Source organism: Hemitrygon akajei, chromosome 26 (genome assembly GCF_048418815.1).
Source record: "Hemitrygon akajei chromosome 26, sHemAka1.3, whole genome shotgun sequence".
Classification (NCBI taxonomy): Eukaryota; Metazoa; Chordata; class Chondrichthyes; order Myliobatiformes; family Dasyatidae; genus Hemitrygon; species Hemitrygon akajei.
In genome coordinates this window covers 35,566,478-35,590,588 of record NC_133149.1, presented here as the reverse complement: position 1 = coordinate 35,590,588, position 24,111 = coordinate 35,566,478, and the positions used below count along the sequence as shown (strand labels likewise).

At 39.0% G+C, this 24,111-nt stretch overlaps 1 protein-coding gene across 1 annotated transcript in view; it reads left to right on the top strand.

Annotated features, from left to right (window-relative positions):
* Positions 1 to 24,111, top strand: part of cbl (Cbl proto-oncogene, E3 ubiquitin protein ligase) — a 147,294-nt gene that overhangs the window by 101,474 nt on the left and 21,709 nt on the right. The window contains 5 exon segments of the mRNA XM_073029876.1: positions 2,410 to 2,547; positions 6,112 to 6,199; positions 9,860 to 9,991; positions 17,772 to 17,901; positions 17,904 to 17,990. Coding sequence (XP_072885977.1) covers positions 2,410 to 2,547; positions 6,112 to 6,199; positions 9,860 to 9,991; positions 17,772 to 17,901; positions 17,904 to 17,990 — 575 coding nt within the window.

The following is a 24,111-nucleotide window of genomic DNA, read 5'->3' as shown; positions in this document are numbered from 1 at the left end:
GTAATTGCATTGTGTTTTGGATAATTTATCCTTCCTGTACCACAGAGGTCATATGACTGGTTAAAAGTTTAAAATATTTCTTTTTTAAATGTACTTCACAGGTGGTGTTAACAGATATACTGTGATTGGGGGGGGGGGGGGGGAAGCAAACTATTTTATGTGCATGGTAAATTTGTTATGTAGACCTGGTTGAAATTGCTCAGATGCCACAAGAATTCCATGTTCCCATCTACTGCAGTGCTAATTTTGACGACATCAAACAGGAACTCTGGAAAATTGATTGACAGAGGCTGTTAAGGATTTTCTGGCAAATGGGAGGCTTTTCAAAAGAAGTAGGGCAAGTTCAGGACTGGCTTGTTTCTGTTAGAGTAAAGGGCAGTTTGGCAGGATGAGGGAACCTTGGTTGATAATGGATATTGAGACTGGTTAGGAAAGAGGAGGTATATGTCAGGTTTATGCTGCTGGGATCTGATGAGTCCCTTGAGTATAAGGGTTCAAGGAGTGCATTTATGGAAATCAGGAGGGCAAAAAGGCACCATGAGATATCCCTGGAAGAAAAGATAAACGAGAATCGTAGAAGATTCTGTAAGTAGGTCCACTTAAGAATCTGTATGATAATCTGTACAATCTCACCTGTTCCCTCAATACCACCTCCTTAGCCAAGAAAGCACAGCAGCATCTTCAATTCCTGAGATTTCTTTTCTTCCCCCCCACCTCTGTTCTAAACGATTTTTACAGGAGCACCATTGAGTGTCCTGACCAGCTGCATAACCATCTGATATGGAAATTGCAAGGCATCTGACTGCAAGACCCTACTAAGGGTTGCGAGGACTGCTGAGAGAATCATCAGGGTTTCCCTTCCAACCTTCTGAGAGATTTATCAGGAGCGCTCACTGCGTGCATGGAGCCCTTAGCATTCTCACTGGTCACTCCCATCTGTCCAACAATCTTTTTGACCCCCTACCATAGCATTAGGGCAAGGACTGTTAGGATGGGAAACAGCTTTTTCCTCCAGGCTGTGAGATTACTAAACTCCCTACCACTACCCAGGTCTTTATCATGTGTGAAGTGCCAGTAGAGTATATTGTTTACTTTTTAACTTGTATCGTAAATGCACCCTATTATTAATTTATTTGTGATAATATTAATTTACTTGTTCTGTGTTGTGCACCTTGGTCCAGAGGAACGTTTTCATTTAGCGGTATAAATGTGTAAGGTTGAATGACAATAAGCTTGAACTTGAGTTGAAACCAGAGGAAATGGGTGATATCTTCAACTCCTTTCCATTACTTACTGTGGAGAAGGGCATTAGAGAGTTCAGGGAGGTAACAGTGATATTCTGGAGGAAAAGGAAATGGTGTTTGAGGTCTTGAAGGTGGATAAATCCCTGGGGCCTGACCAGTTTATCCTAGAATGTCATGGGAAGCAAAGGAGGAGATTGCTGGGGCTTTGACCGATAAATTTGTATCTTTTGTTAGCCTCAAGTGAGATACTAGGAAACTAGAGGATAGCTTATGTTTTGCTGTTAATTAAGAAGTCAGCAGGGATAAGCCAGAGAATTAAAGGCCATTGAACCTGGCAGTAGTGTTGGGAAAGTTATAACAAGGGACTCTGAAGTCAGGATTTATTTGCATTTGAAAAGGATAGGAATGATTAAGGATAGCATGACTTTCCACTTAGGAAATTCTGTCTCATGAATTTGGTTGAGTTGTTTTTGAAGAAACCAAGTTAGTTAACTAGAACAGGGTGGTAGAAATTGTCCACATAGACAACACTGAACTGATTCCACAACCAATGGACTCATTTTCAAGGGTTCTATATCATGTTCTTGATATTTATTGCTTATTTATAAATATTTTATTTTTTTTCTTTGTATTTGCAGTTTGTTGTCTTTTGCATATTGGTTGTTTGTCCACCTTTGTTATGTGTGGTTTTTCATTAATTCTATTGTGTTCATTGTATTTACTGGGAATGCCCTAAGGAAAATGAATCTCAGGGTAGTATATGGTGACGTATATTTACTTTGAATTTTGAATTAATATCTGGCAATAATTAAGTTCAGCATCAACCAGGGCAAGCATCTTCTTGATGTGCACCTCATCCACCACTATAAACATTCATTCCATTACACCCTCAAAATGGTCATAGTGCATTTTACAGACATTACACACTATGATTACTCACCCAAGCTGTTTTTGTAGCACCCCCCCCCCCCCACCCCACCAAGACTGCTTCTCTTCTACTCAAAGCCATTTTATCATCCATGTTTCCCAATTCTCATGTAAGGTGGTTTGAAACATTATCCATTTTCCCCCTCTATATCTGAACTGAGTGTTTCCACATCTCTTGTTTTTGCTTGAGTTAATGTGGCTTCATTCTAATTATTGTGTGCTTTTTTTTCCCTTTCAGCTACATATTTCGATTGAGCTGCACCAGGCTTGGCCAGTGGGCAATTGGCTATGTCACTGCAGATGGTAACATTCTCCAAACCATCCCTCATAACAAGCCCCTCTTTCAGGCGCTCATCGATGGATTCCGTGAGGGCTTGTAAGTTTATAGATCACCTTGCCATTACTAAATAATTCAGTTATCTGTACAGAACTAACTGCTTCACTTTAGGTTGTACTTTTAACTTTTATTTAAAATTGAAGTACTTGAAGACAGCTTTTCAACTTGAATGCTTTTAACCTTCAACTGAAATTTAGTTTGTGCTACTGGGAATACTATGATACTGTCTTTATATATGATGACACTTAATTAATAAAATTTAAATATCCATTCCCCATTCTAGCTCCCCTCTTACCTCTTCTCTTTTTCTCGCCTGCCCATCACCTCCCTCTGGTGCCTCTCCTCTCCTTTCTCCTATGGTCCATTCTCTTATCAGATTCCTTCTTTTCCCATCCTGATGAAGGGTCTTGGCCTGAAATGTCGATTGTTTATTCCTCTCCCTAGATGCTGCCTTACCTGCTGAGTTCCTCCAGCATTTTGTGTGTATTGCTCTGGATTTCCAGCATCTGCAGAATCTATTGTTTTTACATATCTCAATTACTTTTGGATATGAGCCTTTATGATATTTATCATCTTTAATGCTTTTTTAAAAAAAAAAAATGTCCATCAAATTTGAGAGAAGGTAGTAAATGGAAGTTCTAGTGATGCACTCTAGTATTCTTGGAGTACGGTATATTCAGTGAAAATTTATAATCATTGTTTACCTTTGCAATACTCAAAAGGATTATCTAATATTACATTGCTCAGTTTTTCAAAAGACGCAAGTTATGTCTTTATTTGAACAATTAAACAAAGAAATTCTTTTAATTTGTATAGGACGTTTTGTTCCTCCCTCTAGAATACTTTAAAGTGTTATGCAATTAAGTACTTTTTCATTCTCATAGGAAATTGTTAGCATGTTCAGTATAGATTCATGATCATACAGACATACCATTTATGTTTTATCATAATTTTATTTCTGTAAGGAAATCTTGTCTAGTTTGGTTCTCCTCCCATTGGTTGACAATGTATGTGGTAATTGTAAAAATGTGGTAATTATATAAATTGCAATTAAAAGTAGATTGGATTGTTGTCAACTATACCTTTCAGGGTAATTATTTTCAGCCATTTCAATTGAGGATCCTTGTAAGGGGAATAATTTGAACAATCCTATAGTTTCTTCTCATCCTAATGGAAAACTAAAAATTCAGCTTTTATTGCAGAAGTAATCATCTAAAAAGGTAAGAACAAAACATGCATAATACAGATTTCTTGGCACAATTGTTGTGAAGAGTGGAGTCCCTGCTTTCAGATGGTGAGAAGTCTAAATGTAGTTTCCACAGATAATTGAAGACATACAGTGACATGCAAAAGTTTGGGCATCCCGGTCAAAATTTCTGTTACTGTGAATAGCTAAGTGAGTAAAAGATGACCTGATTTCCAAAAGGCATAAAGTTAAAGATGACACATTTTAATATTTTAAGCAAGATTACTTTTTTATTTCCATCTTTCATAGTTTCAAAATAACAGAAAAAGAAAAGGGCCCGAAGCAAAAGTTTGGGCACCCTGCATGGTCAGTATTTAGTAACGCCCTCTTTGGCAAATATCACAGTTTGTAAACGCTTTCTGTAGCCAACTAAGTGTCTTTCAACTCTTGGGGGATTTTTGCCAATTCTTCCTTACAAAAGGCTTCTAGTTCTGAGAGATTCTTGGGCTGTCTTGCATGCACTGCTCTTTTGAGGTCTATCCACACATTTTTGATGATGATTAGGATAGGGGACTGTGAGGGCTATGGCAAAACCTTCAGCTTGCGTCTCTTGAGGTAGTCCATTGTGGATTTTGATGTGTGTTTAGGATCATTATCCTGTTGTAGAAGCCATCCTCTTTTCATCTTCAGCTTTTTTACAGACAGAATGTTTGCTTCCAGAATTTGCTGGTATTTAATTGAATTCATTCTTCCCTCTACCAGTGAAATGTTCCCTGTGCCACTGTCTGCAGCATGATCGATCCACCCGTGCTTAACAGTTGAAGAGGTGTTCTTTTCATGAAATTCTACATCCTTTTTTCTCCAAACATACCTTTGCTCATTGCAGCCAAAAAGTTCTATTTTAACTTCATCAGTCCACAGGATTTGTTTCCAAAATGCATCAGGCTTGTTTAGATGTACCTTTGCAAACTTCTGATGCTGAATTTTGTGGTGAGGATGCAAGAAAGGTTTCCTTCTGATGACTCTTCAATTAAGGTCATATTTGTGCAGGTGTCGCTGTACAGTAGAACAATGCACCACCACTCCAGAGTCTGCTAAATCTTCCTGAAGGTCTCTTGCAGTCAAACAGGGGTTTGGATTTGCCTTTCTAGCAATCCTACGAGCAGTTCTCTTGGAAAGTTTTCTTGGTCTTCCAGACCTCAACTTGACCTCTACTGTTCCTATTAACTGCCATTTCTTAATTACATTACGAACTGAGGAAATGGCTACCTGAAAATGCTTTGCTAATTTCTTATAGCCTTCTCCTGCTTTGTGGGCATCATTTATTTCAATTTTGAGTGCTAGACAGCTGCTTAGAGGAGCCCATGGCTGCTGATTTTTGGGACAAGGTTTGATAGCCCTAACAAGCTAATTAAGGTCTGAGACCTTGGTAAAAGTTATCTGAGAGTCAAATCTCTTGGGGTGCCCAAACTTTTGCATGGTGCTCCTTTCCTTTTTTTTTCACTCTAAAATTGTACAAAACAAAAATAATACACTATTCTTGCTTAAAATATTGAAAAGAATGTTTCATCTTTAACTTTATGACTTTTGGCGATCAGTTCATCTTCTACTCTCAACTATTCACAGCAACAGAAATTTTGACCGGGGTGCCCAGATTTTTGCATGTCATTATGCATCTCTTGGGATCACCAGATCTCAATTTGAAACTTGTGGTAAAGTATAACTTGTGAGATTTCAATTATTGTCCGATCTGAAGTTACAGGAAATTTAAAGGAGCTTTTGGAAAAAACAAATCTAGAATTCAATGATCTCTTTTTGAAATCAAATTATTAAGACACTTCAGACATTCATTATTGATGGTTGTTTATAATTTGGAGTGTTTTCCTTTTATTGTTGCACTGAATCCACCATGGTTTGAATTCTCTGTGGTGCTGTTCCTATTATTCAAGTTTTTATACATTAATAAACTTAATAGTAGAGTTTTTACAAGTCTCAAAAATCGAGAAGATAATTCACATATAAGCCTCATCTGCATGTAATCGTTGCTTGTGCTGCTGTCATAAATTAGCTTTATACACCTGGAACTATCGTATTCATTTCTCTGAATCCTTTGTCGTATTTCAAAATACTCATAGAAGTAGGGTGTACTAATACATAGTCCCTCATCTTCCAACTAATATTTATGATGTGCTGAAATAATGGCTTAAACTACAATAAAATTTAAATCTTACTTTTCATTCAGTCTTCCAATTTGACATGACCCATTAAAAGAGCAATTATACTGGAATGAAGAAGTAGATTCCTCAGAATGGGGGAGTACCATACTAGTAATTCAGAAATACATGTAAAGTATATTGTTTGTATAGTATTGAGACAAAATATTTCACCTGCTTGTTCAAATTCACTATTTTTCTTAGTTACCTGTTTCCTGATGGACGTAGTCAGAATCCAGATCTGACTGGTTTGTGTGAGCCAACACCACATGATCATATCAAAGTGACACAGGTATGGTGTGGAGTCTATTTACTGCTCTCTGGGAAGTTCAGTATTGCTTCAGACTTTTTAAAATTTTGCTGTCTCATGTTGCCCATTCTCTGGTTCATGTTTAAACAAAATGAGTTTATAAGTACAATTTTATCTGTTTTCCTTGATGCTCTCTAGGCAAATTAATAGTTCAAATCTCTCTGCATTTCTGTGACTCATTCCAAATACAATGGATTCTGGTTAATTGGGACCAGTACATGTTGGCCCAGTTAAGCGGCTGCCCCAATTAATCTGGTTTCATGGAAATAGTCAAAAAGGTATATAAAAGATAAATTACTGTTTAACTGAGTAACAAATTATTTATTTTAAATGATGCCTCATGACTTTCTGAATGAACCTGCCATGGGAAACATTTAAACCTTACTAATGTCCCTGTTTTTACTGTGTATTGTACCAGCAGTTACGGTCGAAATGACAATTAAAAAGCAACTTGACTTGACCGTACACCACATCCATTGCTTTATCTTCATTAGTATGTTTTGTCACTTACTTGAAAAAGTTGATCAGGCTTGTGAGACGTGAATTGTCCGTTACAAAGCCATGCTGACTATCCTTTAAGACAGTGCTTCTCCAAATGCCCACAAATCCTGTCTCTAAGTATCCTCTCTGTTAGTTTGAAAAACAGTGGTGCAAGACTCACTGATCTGTCATTCCCAGGATTATCCCTATTATCTTTCTTGACCAAAGGCACAATATTTGTCATCCTCCAATCCTCTAGTAACTCTCTTGTGGCCAAGGAGGAAGCAAAGAATATTGTCATTGCCCCAGCAATCTCTTCCCTTGCTTCTATTGTAACTTGGGGAATAACCTGTTTGGCCCTAGGGACTTGTCTATCCTTAATGCTTTTCAGTAGCTCGAAACCTGCTTTCTTAACCTCAACGTACTTAAGCACATTAGCTTGTTCAATGTTGACTGTGCATTCCTCAAGGTCCTTCTCACTGGTGCACACTAAAGCAAAATATTTATTAAGGCCTGCCTCTACCTTCTCTGCCTCCAGGCGCATTTCTTCCTTTATCCCTGAACAGTCCTACCCTCACTCTTGTCATCATCCTGTTCTTCACATATGTGTAGAATGTCTTGGAAGATCTAGAAGGGGACTTGATGAGATTTAAGGAAAACTTCAAGTCCCTTCTTAAGCTCCTACCCAGCTACCTTATTAGCTTTCAAGAGTTCTAGTCTGCTTTATGTTTCTGTATTTTATACTTCCTCCTTCCCCTTGACTAAATGTTTTTGCTCTCTTTTGAACCCTGGTTCCTTCACAGTACCATCCTTTCCCTATCTCAGTGGAGCAAACCTATCCAGAACCCCGTACAAGTGCTCCCTAAACAATCTCCACGCTTCTGCTGTGCATTTCCCTGAGAACACCTCCCAATTTACACTCCCAAGTTACTGCCTAACACCACTGTAATTAGTCCTCCTATCCTTGTCCATGGCTGTGCTGTAGGTCAGGGAGTTGTTTCATTTTACTTGTATTTACTCTACATCTTTTAAAATGTATATTAGATTCTTCTAAGATACTCTCCTGTAATCCATAACATAATGAAAAGGAACTCATTTTGCTGCCCCATCTTTGTGTTTCACAGCAGGCCACATCATAGGGATTCTGTGCACTATCCATACTGTGTGCATATTTGATGTCATCTTGTGGGTTATGTAGTTAATTCATAGTTCAGTCCTATATCCTTTATCTTTTGTGATTACACCTGAAATACCATTAGCACTTTTATGGCTTTGGTACCATAAATGCATATCAAATAAATTTGTATGTGCAAAATACTCTGCTTTCCCAGAGGATTTGCTGTACTTCCAAGTACTGTTATCTTTTTAATCTAAACGTATTTGTATTCCATTTGCCATTATTTAGTTCTTGCCTGTTGCTATCAGTATTCCTTTGCCACTTTAGCCATGGCTTAATTTGTAGCAAGCATTCTGTATCCAGGAATGTGAAATCAACTCCCTCACCAGTGGATTAAGCATACACTCAGTGGCTACTTTATTTGGTTTTTTTACCTGATAAACTGGTCACTGAGTGTATGTTTACGATCTTCTGCTGCTGATGCCCATCCACTTCCAGGTTCGATGTGTTGTGCATTCAGAGATGTTCTTCAAACACCACTGTTTGAGTTACTGTCACCTTTGTCAACTTGAACTAGTCTGGCCATTCTCCTCTGACCGTTTAACAGTCTTTCCACAGTCAAAGCCACTAAAGTCACTTCCCCATTCTGATGTTTGGTCTGAACAACAACTGAACCTCTTAACCGTGTCTGCATGCTTTTATGCATTGAGTTGCTGCTACAGGATTGGCTGATTAATGAGCCAATCATTAATGTACAAGTCTACCTAATAATGTGGCCACTGACTGTATATCATGGCTAGTATTTCTGTGTAATACTGAGGGAATACTGCACCCTTAGAAGTGTAGTCTTTTGTCTGTGATGTTAAGCCAAAACCTTATCTGCTTATTAAGTAATCTTGAATGATTTGAAGAATGCTATAACTATTCCTGGTAATTGAATAAATTTTAATTCTTAAATTAACTTAAAATATAGATTATATATTAACATTTTCCACATGATTTCATCAACTGTACTTCAAATTGGTTGTAAGTTGCTTTGTGGTGTCCTGTGATCAACATGAGCACTGTATAAATAAATATATATTTTGTTTTTCTAAATTGCTGAATATGCTTCACATCATATGTAAATTTCAAATTCCAGTTCCACTTTCAAAAGCATTAATGTACATGTTGAGTGCGAGTCAAATAGTATAGAACTAAGCATATTGGACACCACTACCCTCTTTCACCCACTCTCAAACACTGAGAGCTGCTTTTAAAGTATAATATTGCTTAATATAATATAATGATTTAATATTGGTGAACGTAAATTGTCGCTTAATTTTGAGGGATAGATGTTTATACATGAACTTCACTGCTTTGAATTACAAGATAGTAAGCTAATTAATAATTTATTACTACCACATATTCAATATTTAAAATGAGCTTGTAGTCTTAGTATTCATGTCCAATGAAGTAAAAGTGAATGCTCTTTCATGAGAAGTGCATTTCTTGAGTGAAGTGCAGTTCCATTTGTATCCTCCATGTTTGTATTTGTACTTGTATGATGCTTCATATTTGACGTTTTCATGCACTAAAAAGGCAAAAGGAAATATTTTTGAAAGCAAAATAACATAATATTGCCAAGCTTGGAGATGGGTGATTCTGAAATATTGAGTTAGCTCAGTTGCCTGGTTAGTGAAGAAACTGCTGTTTAGATCCAAATTCAGTCGTCTGATGATGATGATGATTATTATTAACCTTCATTCCCAAACTGAATAGGATGAAATAAGCAGATTTTCCATGTCTAATTGGTGTTCACCAGCCCTCTGGGAAATGTGATAATTGGCAATTACTAATGTTTTCTCAATTATTGCCTAACCTCAGTAAACAGCCTTGGATGTGAAGAACAGATGCTTGCAAAAACGGTATCAGGGTGGTTGACATTTCTAGAACTTCATCAAAAGTGAATGAATGTCTTAAAGGCAGGAGGAAGAGCAAATAATGGAATAATTGCAGTACTGATTTTCAATACCAATTTTCTTTTCTTGTTTTCTCCTCTGCAGGAGCAATATGAACTTTACTGTGAGATGGGCTCCACATTTCAGCTCTGCAAGATCTGTGCAGAAAATGACAAGGATGTGAAAATTGAACCCTGTGGTCACCTAATGTGCACTTCCTGTCTTACAGCCTGGCAGGTAGGAGGGAATGAGTTTATAGCAAGCTCTCCTTGAAGGTGTTCTGTTGTCTTACTGTGCAGGCAGGTTTTAATACAGACAGGATGTGTATTGTAAATCTCAGTGAAAATCCATTTGTCATCAACAAATCGTTGATAAACATTTAGAAAATCATAAGGAATTAAAAGTTTTTCAGTTAAAATCCTCTATTCTAAACATTCATTTCCTCCATTACCAGCAGAAGCTGGCTGTAATGTACACCATCTGGAAAACCCACCATTGCAACTAAGCATAGAAATTTATCTCTGAAAAATGGGCAGCATTGGATCAGCTGTGATTTATATGCAGTTAGTAGTATTTAATTTTACTGATTGCTCTTCATGTAAGAAGGGCTGAAATCTTTCAAGTCTACATTATACCACTCTCCAAAATGCATTTCTATGCCACATTCTTTTAAATGTATTTTTTTCTAATTGGTATAGAGTGAATATAAGAAATTAACATAGTTTAGCAATTTTTTTTGTTGTATGTTAAACCACGCTAAACCAGGACTAGACATGCCTTTCACAAAATTACAGTGAAGGACTACGTGAGTGTTTGATAGTAAAAACAGCATGATATAAATAACCTTTGGAATAACGAGAGTGAGATCTGTACAAGAGCAGGAACCATTGAAAAGAGCAAGTCTCGTGTGTGAGTTTCACTCTGGAGTAGTGGGGGGCAAGACCTGGGCAAGAATGGGAAATATTGAAAAGCTGAGTCGTTGTGTGAGTTTTACTTGGGCCAATTAGCAGTGAGGTTTAAGTAGAGTGGCCTTTGTTGGAGTAGGTGGAGCTAGAGTGAGGGACTGAGGTTTTGGCCCTAAAGGCTTCCACAAGAAAAGGTGAAACCAAGGTCCCAGAGCAGCCATCATGTGAGTAGGCCAATGTTGGAGTCTGAGGCATTGGCTCAAGAGACTTTTGCCAGAAGGCACAGGTCAGTAGCAGGTAAGAACAGGAACGTTTTTTTCATAATTTTTAAGCTTTTAAATGGATACCAAATTACATTTAATTAAATAAAGTAGGAATGCAAGAACAGGTGATGTGTTGCAGCTGCATGATGTTGGAACTGGTGGAACCCTATTCTGGTTGCAGATGACCACATCTGGAGTAGGTATTGTTTGTGGAACAAAGGCTCAAATTTTATGACCTTGGGATACGTGTTTCAGACATGGTGATGCATCAGAGAAGGGCAGAGTTACCTGGACATTGTGTTTCAGGAGGCAATCACACCCATTAGATTAACAACTTCAATTTCGATCTATGGCCAGGACAAGAGAATGTGACTGCTAGTGAGACAGGTGGGGGGGGGGGGGGGGGGGGTCCAAAAGATAGTGCCAGAAGAGCTCAGCACTTGAGCTTGCCCAGCAGGTCTAAGATTGCTGCTCCCTGGAAGGGTAAGTGTGGGGCCTCTTGGAAGGATGAGCAACCAAACCATGGCACTGTGTTTCAGGGAGCCATTGAAGAGGGGCGAGAAAAGAAAAATGTAATTGGGGATAGTATATCAGAATCAGGTTTAATATTACTGGCATATGTTGTGAAATTTGTTGTTTTAGGCAGTAGCATATTGCAATACATAATTTAAAAAGCTATTAATTAGAATACAAAACATTTAAAAACAGATTAAATAAGTAGTGCAAAAAAAGAATAAGGTAGCGTACATGATTCATTGTCCATTCAGAAATTTGATGGCAGAAAGGAAGAAGTTGTCCTAAAGCATTGAGTGAGAGTCTTCAGGCTCTGTATATCCTCAATTATAACAATGAGAAGAAGGCATGTCCTGAGTAATGGAGGTCCTTAATGATGCCACCTTTTTGAGGGCATTGCATTTTGGAGATGTCCTCGATGCTGGGGAGGCTGGTGCCTATGATGGAGCTGGCTGAGTCTACAAACCTCGGCAGGTTTTTCCAATCCTGTGCAGTGGCCCCTCCATATTAGATGGTAGTGCAACCACTTAAGTGCTCTCCATGGTACATCTGTAGAAAATTTGCAAGTGTCTTTGGTGTCACGCCAAGGCTCCCCAAACTCCTGATGGAAATTAGCTGCTGGTGTGCCTTCTTCGTAATTGCTTCATTATGTTGGTCCCAGGATGGATGTTCAGAAATGTTGACACCCAACAACCTGAAACCGCTCACCCTTTCCATTGCAGATCCCTCAATGAGGGCTGGTGTGTTTCCCATGGCTTCTACTTCCTGAAATCCACAATCAATTCTTTGTTCTAACAGATGTTAAGTGCTAGGTGGTTGTTACGAGTTTACTCAACCAGATGATCTATCTCATTCCTGTATGCCTCCTCGTCACCATCTGAAGATTCTCACAACAATAGTTTGTGTCATCGGCAAATTTATAGATGATGTTTAAGCTGTGCCTAGCCATACAGTCATGGGTGTAGAGAGAGTAGAGCAGTAGACTAAGTTATATATTCTCATTGTGTCAGTGTTGATTGTCAGAGGAAGAGATGTTATTTCCAATCTGCACTGGATTGGTCTCCTGATGAGGAAGTCAAGGATCCAGTTGCAGGAGGTGGTACAGAACCCAGGTTTGGAGCTTGTTGATTAGCGCTGAAGGTACGATGGTGTTGAATGTTGAACTATAATCAATAACCAGCAGCCTGGTACAGGTATTGCTATTAACCAGTTGGTCCAAGGCCAAGTGGAGAGCCAGTGAGATTTGCATCTGTTGTAGAACTATTGTGGCGATTGGTGAATTGCAGTGAGTTCAAGCCCTTGCTTTGGCAGAAGATGATTCTAGCCATAACCAGCCTCTCAAAAGCCCTTTATCACAAGTGTGAGTGCAACTGGGTGATAGTTGTTGAGGCAGCTCACTCTGCTTTTGGGCACTGGTATAATTGTTGCCCTTTTGAAGCAGGTGTGAACTTCTGACTGAAGCAGTGAGAGATTTAAGATGTCCTTAAAACATTCCCCCAGCTGGTTGCAGAGGTACACCAGGGCCTGACGGCTTGCGAGGGTTCACCCTCTCAAAAGATGTTCTGATGTCAACCTCCAAGATGGACATCACAGGGTCACCAGATGCTGCAGGGATTCTCTCAGGTGTAGTTTTATTCTCTCTTTCAAAGAATGCATAAAAGGCATGGAGCTCATCTGGCAGTGAAACATCAGTCATTCATGATGTTAGGTATAGTCAGGGGAATGGTCTCAGTTTTCTATTGCAAGGATCAGAGTCCCAAAGGCTATGTTGCCTATCTGGTGTCCAGGTTTGAGACATCTCATTGACCTCCAGAGGAAGTTGGAGTGGGAGGGGAAAGATCCTGTTTCCATGGTCCATATGGGTAAGAATGATGTTGGAAGAGCTTAAAAAAAAAAAAGAAAAGAAAAAAGGTTCTGGTGAGGGAATTTGAGCAGGTCGGGACTAAATTAAAATGCAGAACCAAAAAAGATGATCTCTGGATTGTTAACCGAGTATGTGCAAATTGGCATGGGTTAATACAATCAGAGAGCTCAATGTGTGGCTCAAAGATTGGGGGTGGGAGAAGTGGGTTTGAATTTGTGGACATTGACACCAGTATTAGGAAAAAAGGGAGCTATTCCAGTGGGGACAGGCTCCATCTGAACCATACTGATAAATCACATAACTCGGGGCTGTGGATAGGGCTTTAAACTATTAATGGGGCTTGGGTTCCAATAGCTTAGAAAAGAATGAATAAAGTAAAAAGGAAGGATATTGAACTTCAGGCAACATGGAGACAGAATTGAAAAGGATAGTCAATACAGGACTGAAGGTGTTATAATTGGATGCATGCATTATACGAAATAAGGTGGATGATCTTGTAACACATTTAGAAATTGGCAGATATTGATGTGGGCGTCACTTGAGTCATGGTTGAAGAAAGATCACAACTGCGAGTTTAACATCCAATGATGCACATTGTATCAAAAGGACCAGCAGGTGGGTCAGGTGGCTTTGTTGGTTCAAAAAAAATTTAAATCAAATCCTTAGAAGTGACATGGGATCAGAAGTTGCAGCATCTTTGTAGTAAAGTTAAGGAACTGCAAGGATAAAAAGATCTTGATGGAACTTGTATACTGGCCCTCTGAACAGTAACCAGGATTTGGGTATAAAGTACAACATGAGATAGAAAAGGCATGTAAAAAGGTGCTATGTTACAGTAGTCATGGGGAATTTCAATATGCAGATAGATCAGAAAGATCAAGTTGGCACCGGAATCCCAAAGAGTGAATTTGTAGAATACCTACAAGTTTTTTTTAATATAAAGAGCAGCCTGGGGTTAAGTCCACTAGAGAAAAAGCGTGTTGTGTAATGAACCAGACTATTTTGAGGGGAGCTTATTGAAAAAAAGGAACCCTTAGGAGGTAGTGATCATAATGCGCTAATATTCACCCTGCAGTTTGAGGGGAGAAGGTAAAGTTGGATGTATTGGTATTGTAGTTGGGTAAAGGTAACCACAGAGGCATGAGAGAAGAATGGGTCAAGCAGCAATGGCTGGAGTTCTGGGAGTAATTTGGTTGATGAAGGGATCGGTTCATCCCAAAGAAGAAAAGCATTCTAAAGGGGAAGATGAGGCTGTCAGAAGTCAAAGGCAGCATAAAAGTAGCATACACTATAGCAAAATTAGTGGGAGCTAGATATCTAAAGTGATGAGAGAAAAGATGAAATGTGAAGGTAAGCTAACCAATAATAGAGGTTTTCAGCTATATAAAAGAGTAAAAAAGAGGTAAGTGTGGACATTGGACGGCTTGAAAATGGTGCTGGTGGGGCAGTAATGTGGAACAAAGAAAAGGTGGACAATCGAATAAGTGTTTTGCATTTGTCTTCACTATGGAAAAGACGAGTAGCCTGCCAGAAATTCGGGTGTGTCGGGGAGCAGAAGTGAGTGCAGTTGTTATTACTAAGGGGAAGGTACTTGGGGAGCTGAAGCATCTGAAGGCAAATAAGTCACCTGGACTAGATGGAGTACACCTCAGGGTTCTGAAAGAGGTAGCTAAAGAGATTGTTCTTGAGGACTGGAAAATCGGAAAATGGCGATCCAGCCTTTAGGAAGGGATTGACACAAAATGCAGGAAATTATAGGCCAGTGAGCCTGACTTGAGTGGTTGGCAGGATAGAGTCCATTATTAAGGATGAGGTTTTGGGGTACTTGGAGGCACACATTAAAATAGGGTTGAAGTCATTAACATTGGATGGTACTCTGCTAATGTATAGAGCATACAATTATAAAATGATGCAAAATCACAGTAAGAATTGCAGGTTTTGGTGGTTTCTGTGTTTTCATAGTTTAGTTTCCTTTATCAAGAATATCTGGTTTTGTTTTTGCCTACTTAAGGTTCAATTTGTCCTGTTTTTTTTTAGGTTAGTACTGCATCAGGAAACCCTGCTGGCCGATGGTTTAACTGGATTTTAGATCAGGGAATGTCTAACCTCTAGAATGACCAGAATTCTATTTCTCAACTTTCAGTTAAGATGGAGTTGAGCTCCGGTCTCTATCGAAATGGTGGTTCAGACTTAGTTGTTTTTTTAAGTTATTGGGGATAGTTTTGGGGACAGAAGAGAGGTATGAGGTCAGATTAGGGTATAGGGACAGGGATGTGTAGGAGTTAGAGGTCAAGCCTCTACTCTGAACTCCGTGTTGGAAGTCCAGCGCTGTGGATGGGTGATGAAGGCCACCTGCAGACCAGGCCTCCGCTCTGCGTTCCAAGTCCAATGACGTGAACAGGGCACACAGGATATCTGCAGTATGGGCCTCTGCTATGTGCTCAAAGGGGCATTATTTAAGGAAACCATGTTGACTTTGGCCTATTTTACCATGTGCCTTCAAGTACCCTGAAACTTCATCCTTTACAGTTGACTCCAGCATCTTCCCAACCACTGAGATCAGGTTAACTGGCCTATAATTTCCTTTCTTCTGCTCCCCTCCCTTTTTGAAGAGTGGAGCGACCTTCGCAATTTTCCAGTCCATCAGAACCATGTCAGAATTTAGTGATTCTTGAAAGGTCTTTAATGCCTCCACAATCTCTTCAGCCACCACTTTTAAAACTCTGGGGTGTAGTCCATCTGATCTAACTGACTTGCATCTTCAGACCTTTCAGCTTCCCAAGCAACCTCTCCCTAGTAATAGCAACTACACTCATTTCTGCCCCTGACACGCGAACTTCTGGCATACTGCTAGTGTCTTCCATGGTGAAGGCTGACACAAAAGACTTGCTCAGTTCATCTGCCATTCCCTTGTCTCCCATTATTATCTCTCAAGTGTCATTTTCCAGTAGTCCACAACTCAGTGATGCCCACATCATATCTACCAATCCCTAACTGTGCTACAAAATAATCTGCTTTTATCTGTATACTGTGTGCATTCAAATATAACACCTTCAGTCCTCTATTAGTCACCCTTTCCAATTTTGTCCCACATTATACTGCAACTCATCTCACTGACTGCAATTTTGCCCTATCTGCCTGTCCTCCTTGACTGTCTCACTACACACTGCCTTTGCTTGTATACCAACTGCCCTATTCTCATCCCTATCACTCAATTTCCATTCCTCCTGCTAAATTAGTTTAAACCCTCCTCAACAGTTTGAGCAAACCTGCTTGCAAGGATATTGGTCCCCCTTGGGTTCAGGTGTAACCTGTCCCTTTTGTTCTGGTTATACCTTCCCCAGAAGAGGTTCCAATGATCTAGAAATCTGTAACTCTGCCCCCCCCCCCCCCCCCCCGCACCAATTTCTCAGCTATGCATTCATCTGCCAAATCATCCTATTCTTACACTCATTGGATTGCTGCCTGTGCCACACACCAGAGAATAGTACCCTGGAGGTCCTGCTGTTCAGCTTTCCACCTAGCTTCCTAAATTCTTTCTTCAGAGCCTCCTCCCTTTTCTATTGTGTCCACAGAATCTCATGTCTACTCTTCTAAATATGGAATCTCCTTCACTACTGCAGTCTTTTTCTCCCCCCCCCCCCCCCCCCCCCCCGAGCCACAGTGCCACAGACCCAGTCGCAGCAGCTCCCCCATGTTGGTTGTTAACAGAAATGATGCATGTGATTAAATCTAAATCAAAAAATGAATCTGAAATTGATGACTGCTCAATAAAGCCACAAGTAAACAAATCAAATCTCATTGTCCATTTATTAGAACATTTTTCTAAAAAAATCTGAGCTATGGTTTGAAATTTGTAATGATAAATCATATCACACCATCTCATAGAAGAAGCTTGAGATCTAAATAAGGATTTTTTTAATGGGAAAAAATCTGTAAGGTTGTTCTCCCCATGACTGTTTCCTCCCACAGTGCAAAGGTGTACAGGTTAATGGGTTAATTGGTCACATGGACATAATTGGATGGTGTGGTTTTGTTGGGCAGGATGGGCCTGCTTCCGTGCTTGTATCTTTTTTTTTTAAAAAAAACACTTAATATCGGGTTTATGTATAAGAGTTACTGAAGGCCAAGTTGCATAATTCCACTGGGCACTAGCTGTTCTGGTTCTGGTTGCCCAAGATAAGACTTGTATCTGGAGAAAAGATACATTAGCAATTAAATGCCAGTAGAAATAAACCTGTTTCTCATGTCATGAATTAAGAATATTACATATTTAAAGTAGTTTGGGTGTGTTTACCTCTATGGTGTATTTGCTCATATCCTATTTGTAATACATTTCTGTTGCATAGTCATATCTATTATTTTTGTATTGATACTTTGGGTATAGCTCCATGATACTGCCTCAGTGCCTTTGCACTGGTTGTCCCTTCACAGTTGACAACAGCTGATTAAATTCCATGTGCTTTATTTAGGAATCCGAAGGTCAAGGATGTCCATTTTGTCGTTGTGAGATAAAAGGCACTGAACCAATTGTTGTGGACCCTTTTGACCCGAAAGATGGGCCAGGTCAAACCCGGCTGGGAATGGAAACAATGTTATCTCCAATTTTGAGGATGAAGACGATGACCGCAGTGATGAATTGTTTATGATGAACAAGCTGGCAAATGCAAAGGTAACTTAAAGACTAGGGTGTAATTATTTTTTTAAAAACACATTCCCGGACCTATAGTGGATTGAAGATTTATTGGTCAAGGGCCAGTGTATATAAAAGTTACTGGTCCCCACTTCAAAAAGAGTATAGTCTATAGGCTATGATTTTCAATTACGTATGCTTTAATGGGCTTTTAGATTGAAATGCAAGTAAGTGTTACCAGTTTGTAGAAATCTAACTGCAAATAGCAATAGGAATCCGGAACTGCAATGCTACAAGGTGAGATCTGCTTTAACAAGCGTCGTGGATTAGTAAAAATTGATTACTTGCATGCAATTTTCTCTACGCTCCTGAACTGTTAGAAATACTGAGGAAAATCTTTTCGTAACTTTGAATTTTATTATTGTGCCATCCAGTGTCACAAGTTGAAAGTCAAATAAATTGAACAATAATTATGCTTCAAACATAATGTTCCCCAGACCCCACAAAGAAGTAAATTTATTTGGATGTCTTTATGTGTTTTTCTGGATCATGTTCTTTCTGAAGTAGATGTTTCAATATCTTAAATATGCATTCAAATTATAAAGTACTATTTTTCTATTAATTTGCTATGGAACACAACAATTTGGATATAGAATTCATGCAGAATTCAGCAACAATCTATAACAATCAGCTGCAGTGACCTTTGATAATCTGAGAAGACAAAATATAATCTTATTGACAGTAAATAAAAAAGATTTGTTGTAAACTCCTTCTAGATTACTTATTGCCAGACAAAGTGAATAAACTTCAGCAACCATCCCAGACTAATGATGCCAGAATTGAGCTCTGTATTGCACTCATTCGGACAAATTGGTCAGGCCACATTGTTCTCAGTCCAATGCCAAGGACACTATTGGAAGCTCTGTCATTGGAGATAATGTAAAGATTCATGACGCTATCATTAAAGAAGAAATAGTGAGGCATCTGGAAAGCAATGGATCCATCATGCAGATGCAGGATGGATTCAGCAAAGGCAGGTCCTGTTTGACAAACTTACTAGTGTTCTTTGAGGATATAACAAATGCAGTGGATAAAGGGGAACAGCTGGACATTATTTACTTGGATTTCCAGAAGGTGTTTGATAAGGTGCCACATAAAAGACATCCATAAGATAAAGGATGTATAGAGTTGGGGGTGATGTATTAGCATGGATAGAGGATTGGTTAACCAATAGAAAGCAGAGAATCAGGATACATAGGTGTTTCAGTGGTGAGTGGTGTGCCACAGGGGTTGGTGCTGGGCCCGCAGCTGTTCACAATATACATTACTGATCTGGAAAGGGGACCAAGTGTACTGTATCTATGTTGATGACATTAAATTGAGTGGAAAAGTAAATTGCAGAGGATGCGGAGAGTGCAGAGAGATGGATAAGTTAAGTGAATGGGCAAGGGTCTGATGGGAGTACAATGTTGGTAAGTTCAAGGTCATCCACTTTGGAAGGAAAAATGAAAGAGCAGATTATTATGTAAATGGTAAAGATTGCAGCTTGCTGCTGTGCAGAAGGACTTGGGAGTGTTTGTGCATGAGTCACAAAAGGTTGGTTTGCAGGTGCAGCAGGCCATCAAGAAGGCAATTGGACTGTTGGCCTTCATTGCTAGAGAGATTGAATTTAAGAGCAGGGAGGTTACGCTGCAACTGTACAGGGTACTGGTGATGTCGCATCTGGAGTACTGTGTGTAGTTCTTGTCTCCTTACTTGAGGAAGGATATACTGGCTTTGGAGGTGGTGCAGAGGAGGTTCACCAGGTTGATTCCAGAGATGAGGGGATTAGACTATGAGAAGAGATTGAGCTGCCTGGGACGGTACTCACTGGAATTCAGAAGAATGAGAGGAGATCTTATAGAAACATATAAAATTATGAAAGGGAGAGGTAAAATAGAGGCAGGAAAGTTGTTTCCATTGGTTCATGAGATTAGAACTAGGGGACATAGTCTCAAGATTTGAGAGAAGTAAGTTTAGGATGGAGATGAGGAGCTGTTTTTTCCAAAATAGTGGTGAATCTGTGGAATTCTCTGCCCAATGAAGCAGTGGAGGCTACCCCAGTAGAGATACCTTAAGACAAGGTTGGATAGATTTTTGCATAGTAGGGAATTAAGGGTGATGGGGAAAAGGCAGTTCGGTGGAGATGAGTCCATGGCCAGATCAGCCATGATCTTATTCAATGGTGGAGCAAGCTCGACAGGCCAGATGGCCTACTCCTGCTCCTATTTCTTAGGTGCTTATGAATGTTATTAAAGCCACCTTGAAAAACAGAGTGTCGTCTTGAACTTCTGGAAATCCCTGGCCCAAAACCTTGCAGAATGGAGTAGTTGTTTTTGGGATGGCACTGCAAATCTTGAGTTTGTGAATTGGGTGCATGGAGCCCAGCCTAAGTGATAGAAGGAGTGGACCACATCACAAACTATCCACCCATTGATCTTGTCAGGCACCACCCAGCCCAACTGTGAGTCCTACATTGTCCTCGTTAGTCATTTTCATAGCTACAGAGTTAAAGAAGAAGCAAGTCACCCTTGATCCAGAGCAACTGCCTGAGTAGTAAATTTAAGAAACTGACTTTGAAGATTTGGTGCCTATTTTAACAGGTCTTTATACTTGGATCTATGTGGTGGCGATATATTAGTTTAATTTGTTCTGCTAGTTGGGACTGTGAGAGAATTTTGGCTTTGTTCTCTGGAATGCACACTTTTAATATGTTTAATCTTTCATTGCTTTACACTGCTTTAAAAACACACAAAAGAGTGGTGCTTCAAATATGGGAGTTTTCTTTTGCTGAATGATTCAACTACGGTAATTAGTTCATTTTAGACACTGCTACATTGCAGCCCAGTGCACAAGAATTGTCCTGGGTGCCCTTTCAATACTTTAACCCTCAGCACCTGTTGTTTAGCATTATTAAAGCAGATTTTCTGTTTGTTTTTTTGCTATTTGAGAAATACTGCTGTGGTCAAGTTGCTTGTTTTCTATTTTGCAATGGCAACTAAAGTATAAATACAAATGTATAATATCAGATGTAAATTTGACATATTAATAACTTCTAAACAAATGCAGCAGCTTTTTATAATATAATTGAGCAGGTGGACATTCTATCTTGATCCCAGTGATGCTATTTATGTCCAGGAAGATGTGGTACAAACATTTCATAACCCCACTACCACCACCTACTGTACAGGATGAGTGATTGCTGACTGGTGGTGATGTAATCTTCTGATTGAACAAGTTGTGGGGGGGGGGGGGGCAGTGAGAGATGAAATATTTGGGAAGCTGTAATTAATAGCTTATTTTGTGCTTATCCAAACAGTGAAAATTTCATGTATGCTTCCAAGTTATGTACATGATTCAAAAGAAAATACAGAACTTTGACAATGCAAACAATTGGTGTAATTTATGCTGCAGGATTAAGATTTTTGTTCTCTAAATTTTATGAAGTAGTCAAGGTAAAACAAAACATATATCCACATATTTTAAGGCAATTTGCAGGCAGAATGTGTGCCAAGTCAACTGTTGATGTCAGGTGTGGATTTATACTTTGAACATTTTGTCTTCAAACTTTTCAAGTAATCACATCTAGGTTAATCTGTATCACCTTCGTGAAAAATGAAAATACGAAATGATTATCTGAACTGTTTGAATTTAAATCTTGTCAGCTACCTAGAGCACAAAATCATGGTTTCACAGTTCAAAGTCAATTTATCATTACTTGAGATTTGTTTACTTGCAGGCATACACAGTAAATCCAAGAAACACTATAGAATCAATGAAAGACCATACTGAGCAGGACAGACAAACAACCAATGTGCAAAAGCCAACAAACTGCAAATGCAAAACAAAATAATAATAATAAATAAGCAATCAGTATCGAGAACATTAGATGAGTCCTTGAAAGTGAGTTCATAGGTAGTGGGAGTAGTTCAGTGATGGGGTGAATGAAGTTATCCTTCCACCACCCCCCCCCCCCTGTTCAAGAGACGGGTAATAATTGTTCCTGAACCTGGTGGTGTGGGTCCTGAGGCTCCTTCCTGTTCCATCTTCCTGATGGCAGCAGCGAGAAGAGAGCATGGCCTGGTTGTGGGGGAAGTGGGGGGGTCCTCGATGGATGCTGTTTTTCTGTGACAAAATTCCGTGCAAATGTGCTCAATGGTGTGGAGGGCTTTTTTGTTGGATTTTCAGTTCATCAGCATCAGTGTTTCCATACCAAGCTGTGTTTGCAACTTTGATACAATGTCTGCAGTAACTTGGGTGTTGGGGTGCCACAATTGACTTCAGTGTTCCTTGGGTAGGGAGGAGAATATTCAGCCCATGTTTCTGCAGCTGATTGCTATCTATTAAATATTGCTGAAAAGGGCGTTGTATATTGTAAAAGGGTGGTTACAGGATTGAAAACTTACAGCTATGCAGTATAGTACTTAAAGAACTGAAGGACTAATCTATAAGGAGTACAAAACCTGAGTCTTTTCATTTTTCTGGCTAACTGATAAAAGGATTTGTATGCCATTTGAGAGGTAAAATATGTTTTGATTTTTCTTGGAGATACCACTTGGATTCTAATTAATGGAACTGTATTTGCTTTTAAAATGTGCAGTCTAAAGGGAAATGTGGGAATGGTTTTAAATATAATTTTATGCATATTGAATATTTCAGTATTTTGATTTTTTTTGACAAACTAAATTTTTGTTTGGAGTTCTTAAAATTCTAAATTCAAATTTAAACTGGCCTCCAAGGATTCTGAAACTTTTTTGTTTCCTCAATTGATTTATAATGGCTCACTGCTGCCGTCTACTGAGGAGGAAGTGTAAAGGTTGATTCCAGGAAGGGCTGTGGGTGTACCCTGCCACAATAGAGCACTCTCATCTGAATGCCAATTCAATTGAAGTTATTTAGTAGCATTTAGCAGGAAATGGGAAACAGATATGTAATGATGCATGTTATGAAAATAATCAAGTATGCAACAGTCTTGATCATTGTTTTTCAAAAGGTTAATTTAAAAACTTTCATACTACTTTAGTGATCTCTTTTAAAGCAGAACTTGAATATTTGTGTCTTTGAAACACTTGAATCTGTCTCTCCAAGCAAAAGAAAAGCAGATAGTGAGTTGCATGAGTTGATTATCTTTACTGTTGCATTTCAGCTTTAGAAATTGAATATCGAATATTCTTGAACAATAGAGCCCATAGCTGTTTGTTCTCTAAATCTACATGAGCAAAGAACTGTTAATAATTGATGTGAATTATTAAAGTAAAACATCTTGCATCCCTTTTATTGAAAACAACGTTTTGCAGCTCAAATTTCAAAGTAAACTTGTTATCAAAGTGTATATATGTCACCATATATAACCGTGATTCATTTTCATGCAGGCATTTGCAGTAAATACAAAGAAACACAATAGAATTGATGAAAAACTGCGCACCAAGACAGGCAAACAACCAATGTACAAAAGGCAACAAACTGCGCAAATACAATACATAAATATTGATAACATGAAGTGTTGTGGGAACAGTGCAGTGTTGGGGTGGGTCGATATCCTCTCTAATTCAAGAACCTGATGGTTGAGGGAAATAACTGTCCTGAACCTGGTGGGTGAGTCCTGAGGCTCCTTTATCTACTGTACCTTCCTGATGGCAGCATTGAGAAGAGAGCACAGCCTGAATGGTGAGGATACTTGATGGATGCTGCTTCCTGCAACAGAGCTCAATGTTGTGGAGGGCTTTATTCATGATGGGCCTAGCTGTGTCCACTATATTTTTGTAAGCTTTTCCATTTCAAGGGCTTCTTAAGCCAGATGGTTGTAAACACAGAAGATTCTTTGGAAGAAAATAGATTTTAACACTATAGCTCCTTTCTTCATTGCCAAGTTACATATTGTTGTATTCTGATTCTATGACAGTGTAAACCTGTAGTTTCTTTCCTCTGTTGACATCAAGGTAGTTTTTTGCATTTTTTCTGCATCAGCGCAAAGGCAGTTTCTTCTGCATATCAAGATACTGGAATTCTGCCTATATGTGGATGATTGTGATTATTTACACTCCTAGCTGCTTATGCTGAGTAACAGATTTTGTTGGGGGTACTTCAAATATTATTAGAAGATTTTTAAATTCTGGAATTTGAAATGGAAGAGAATTTAT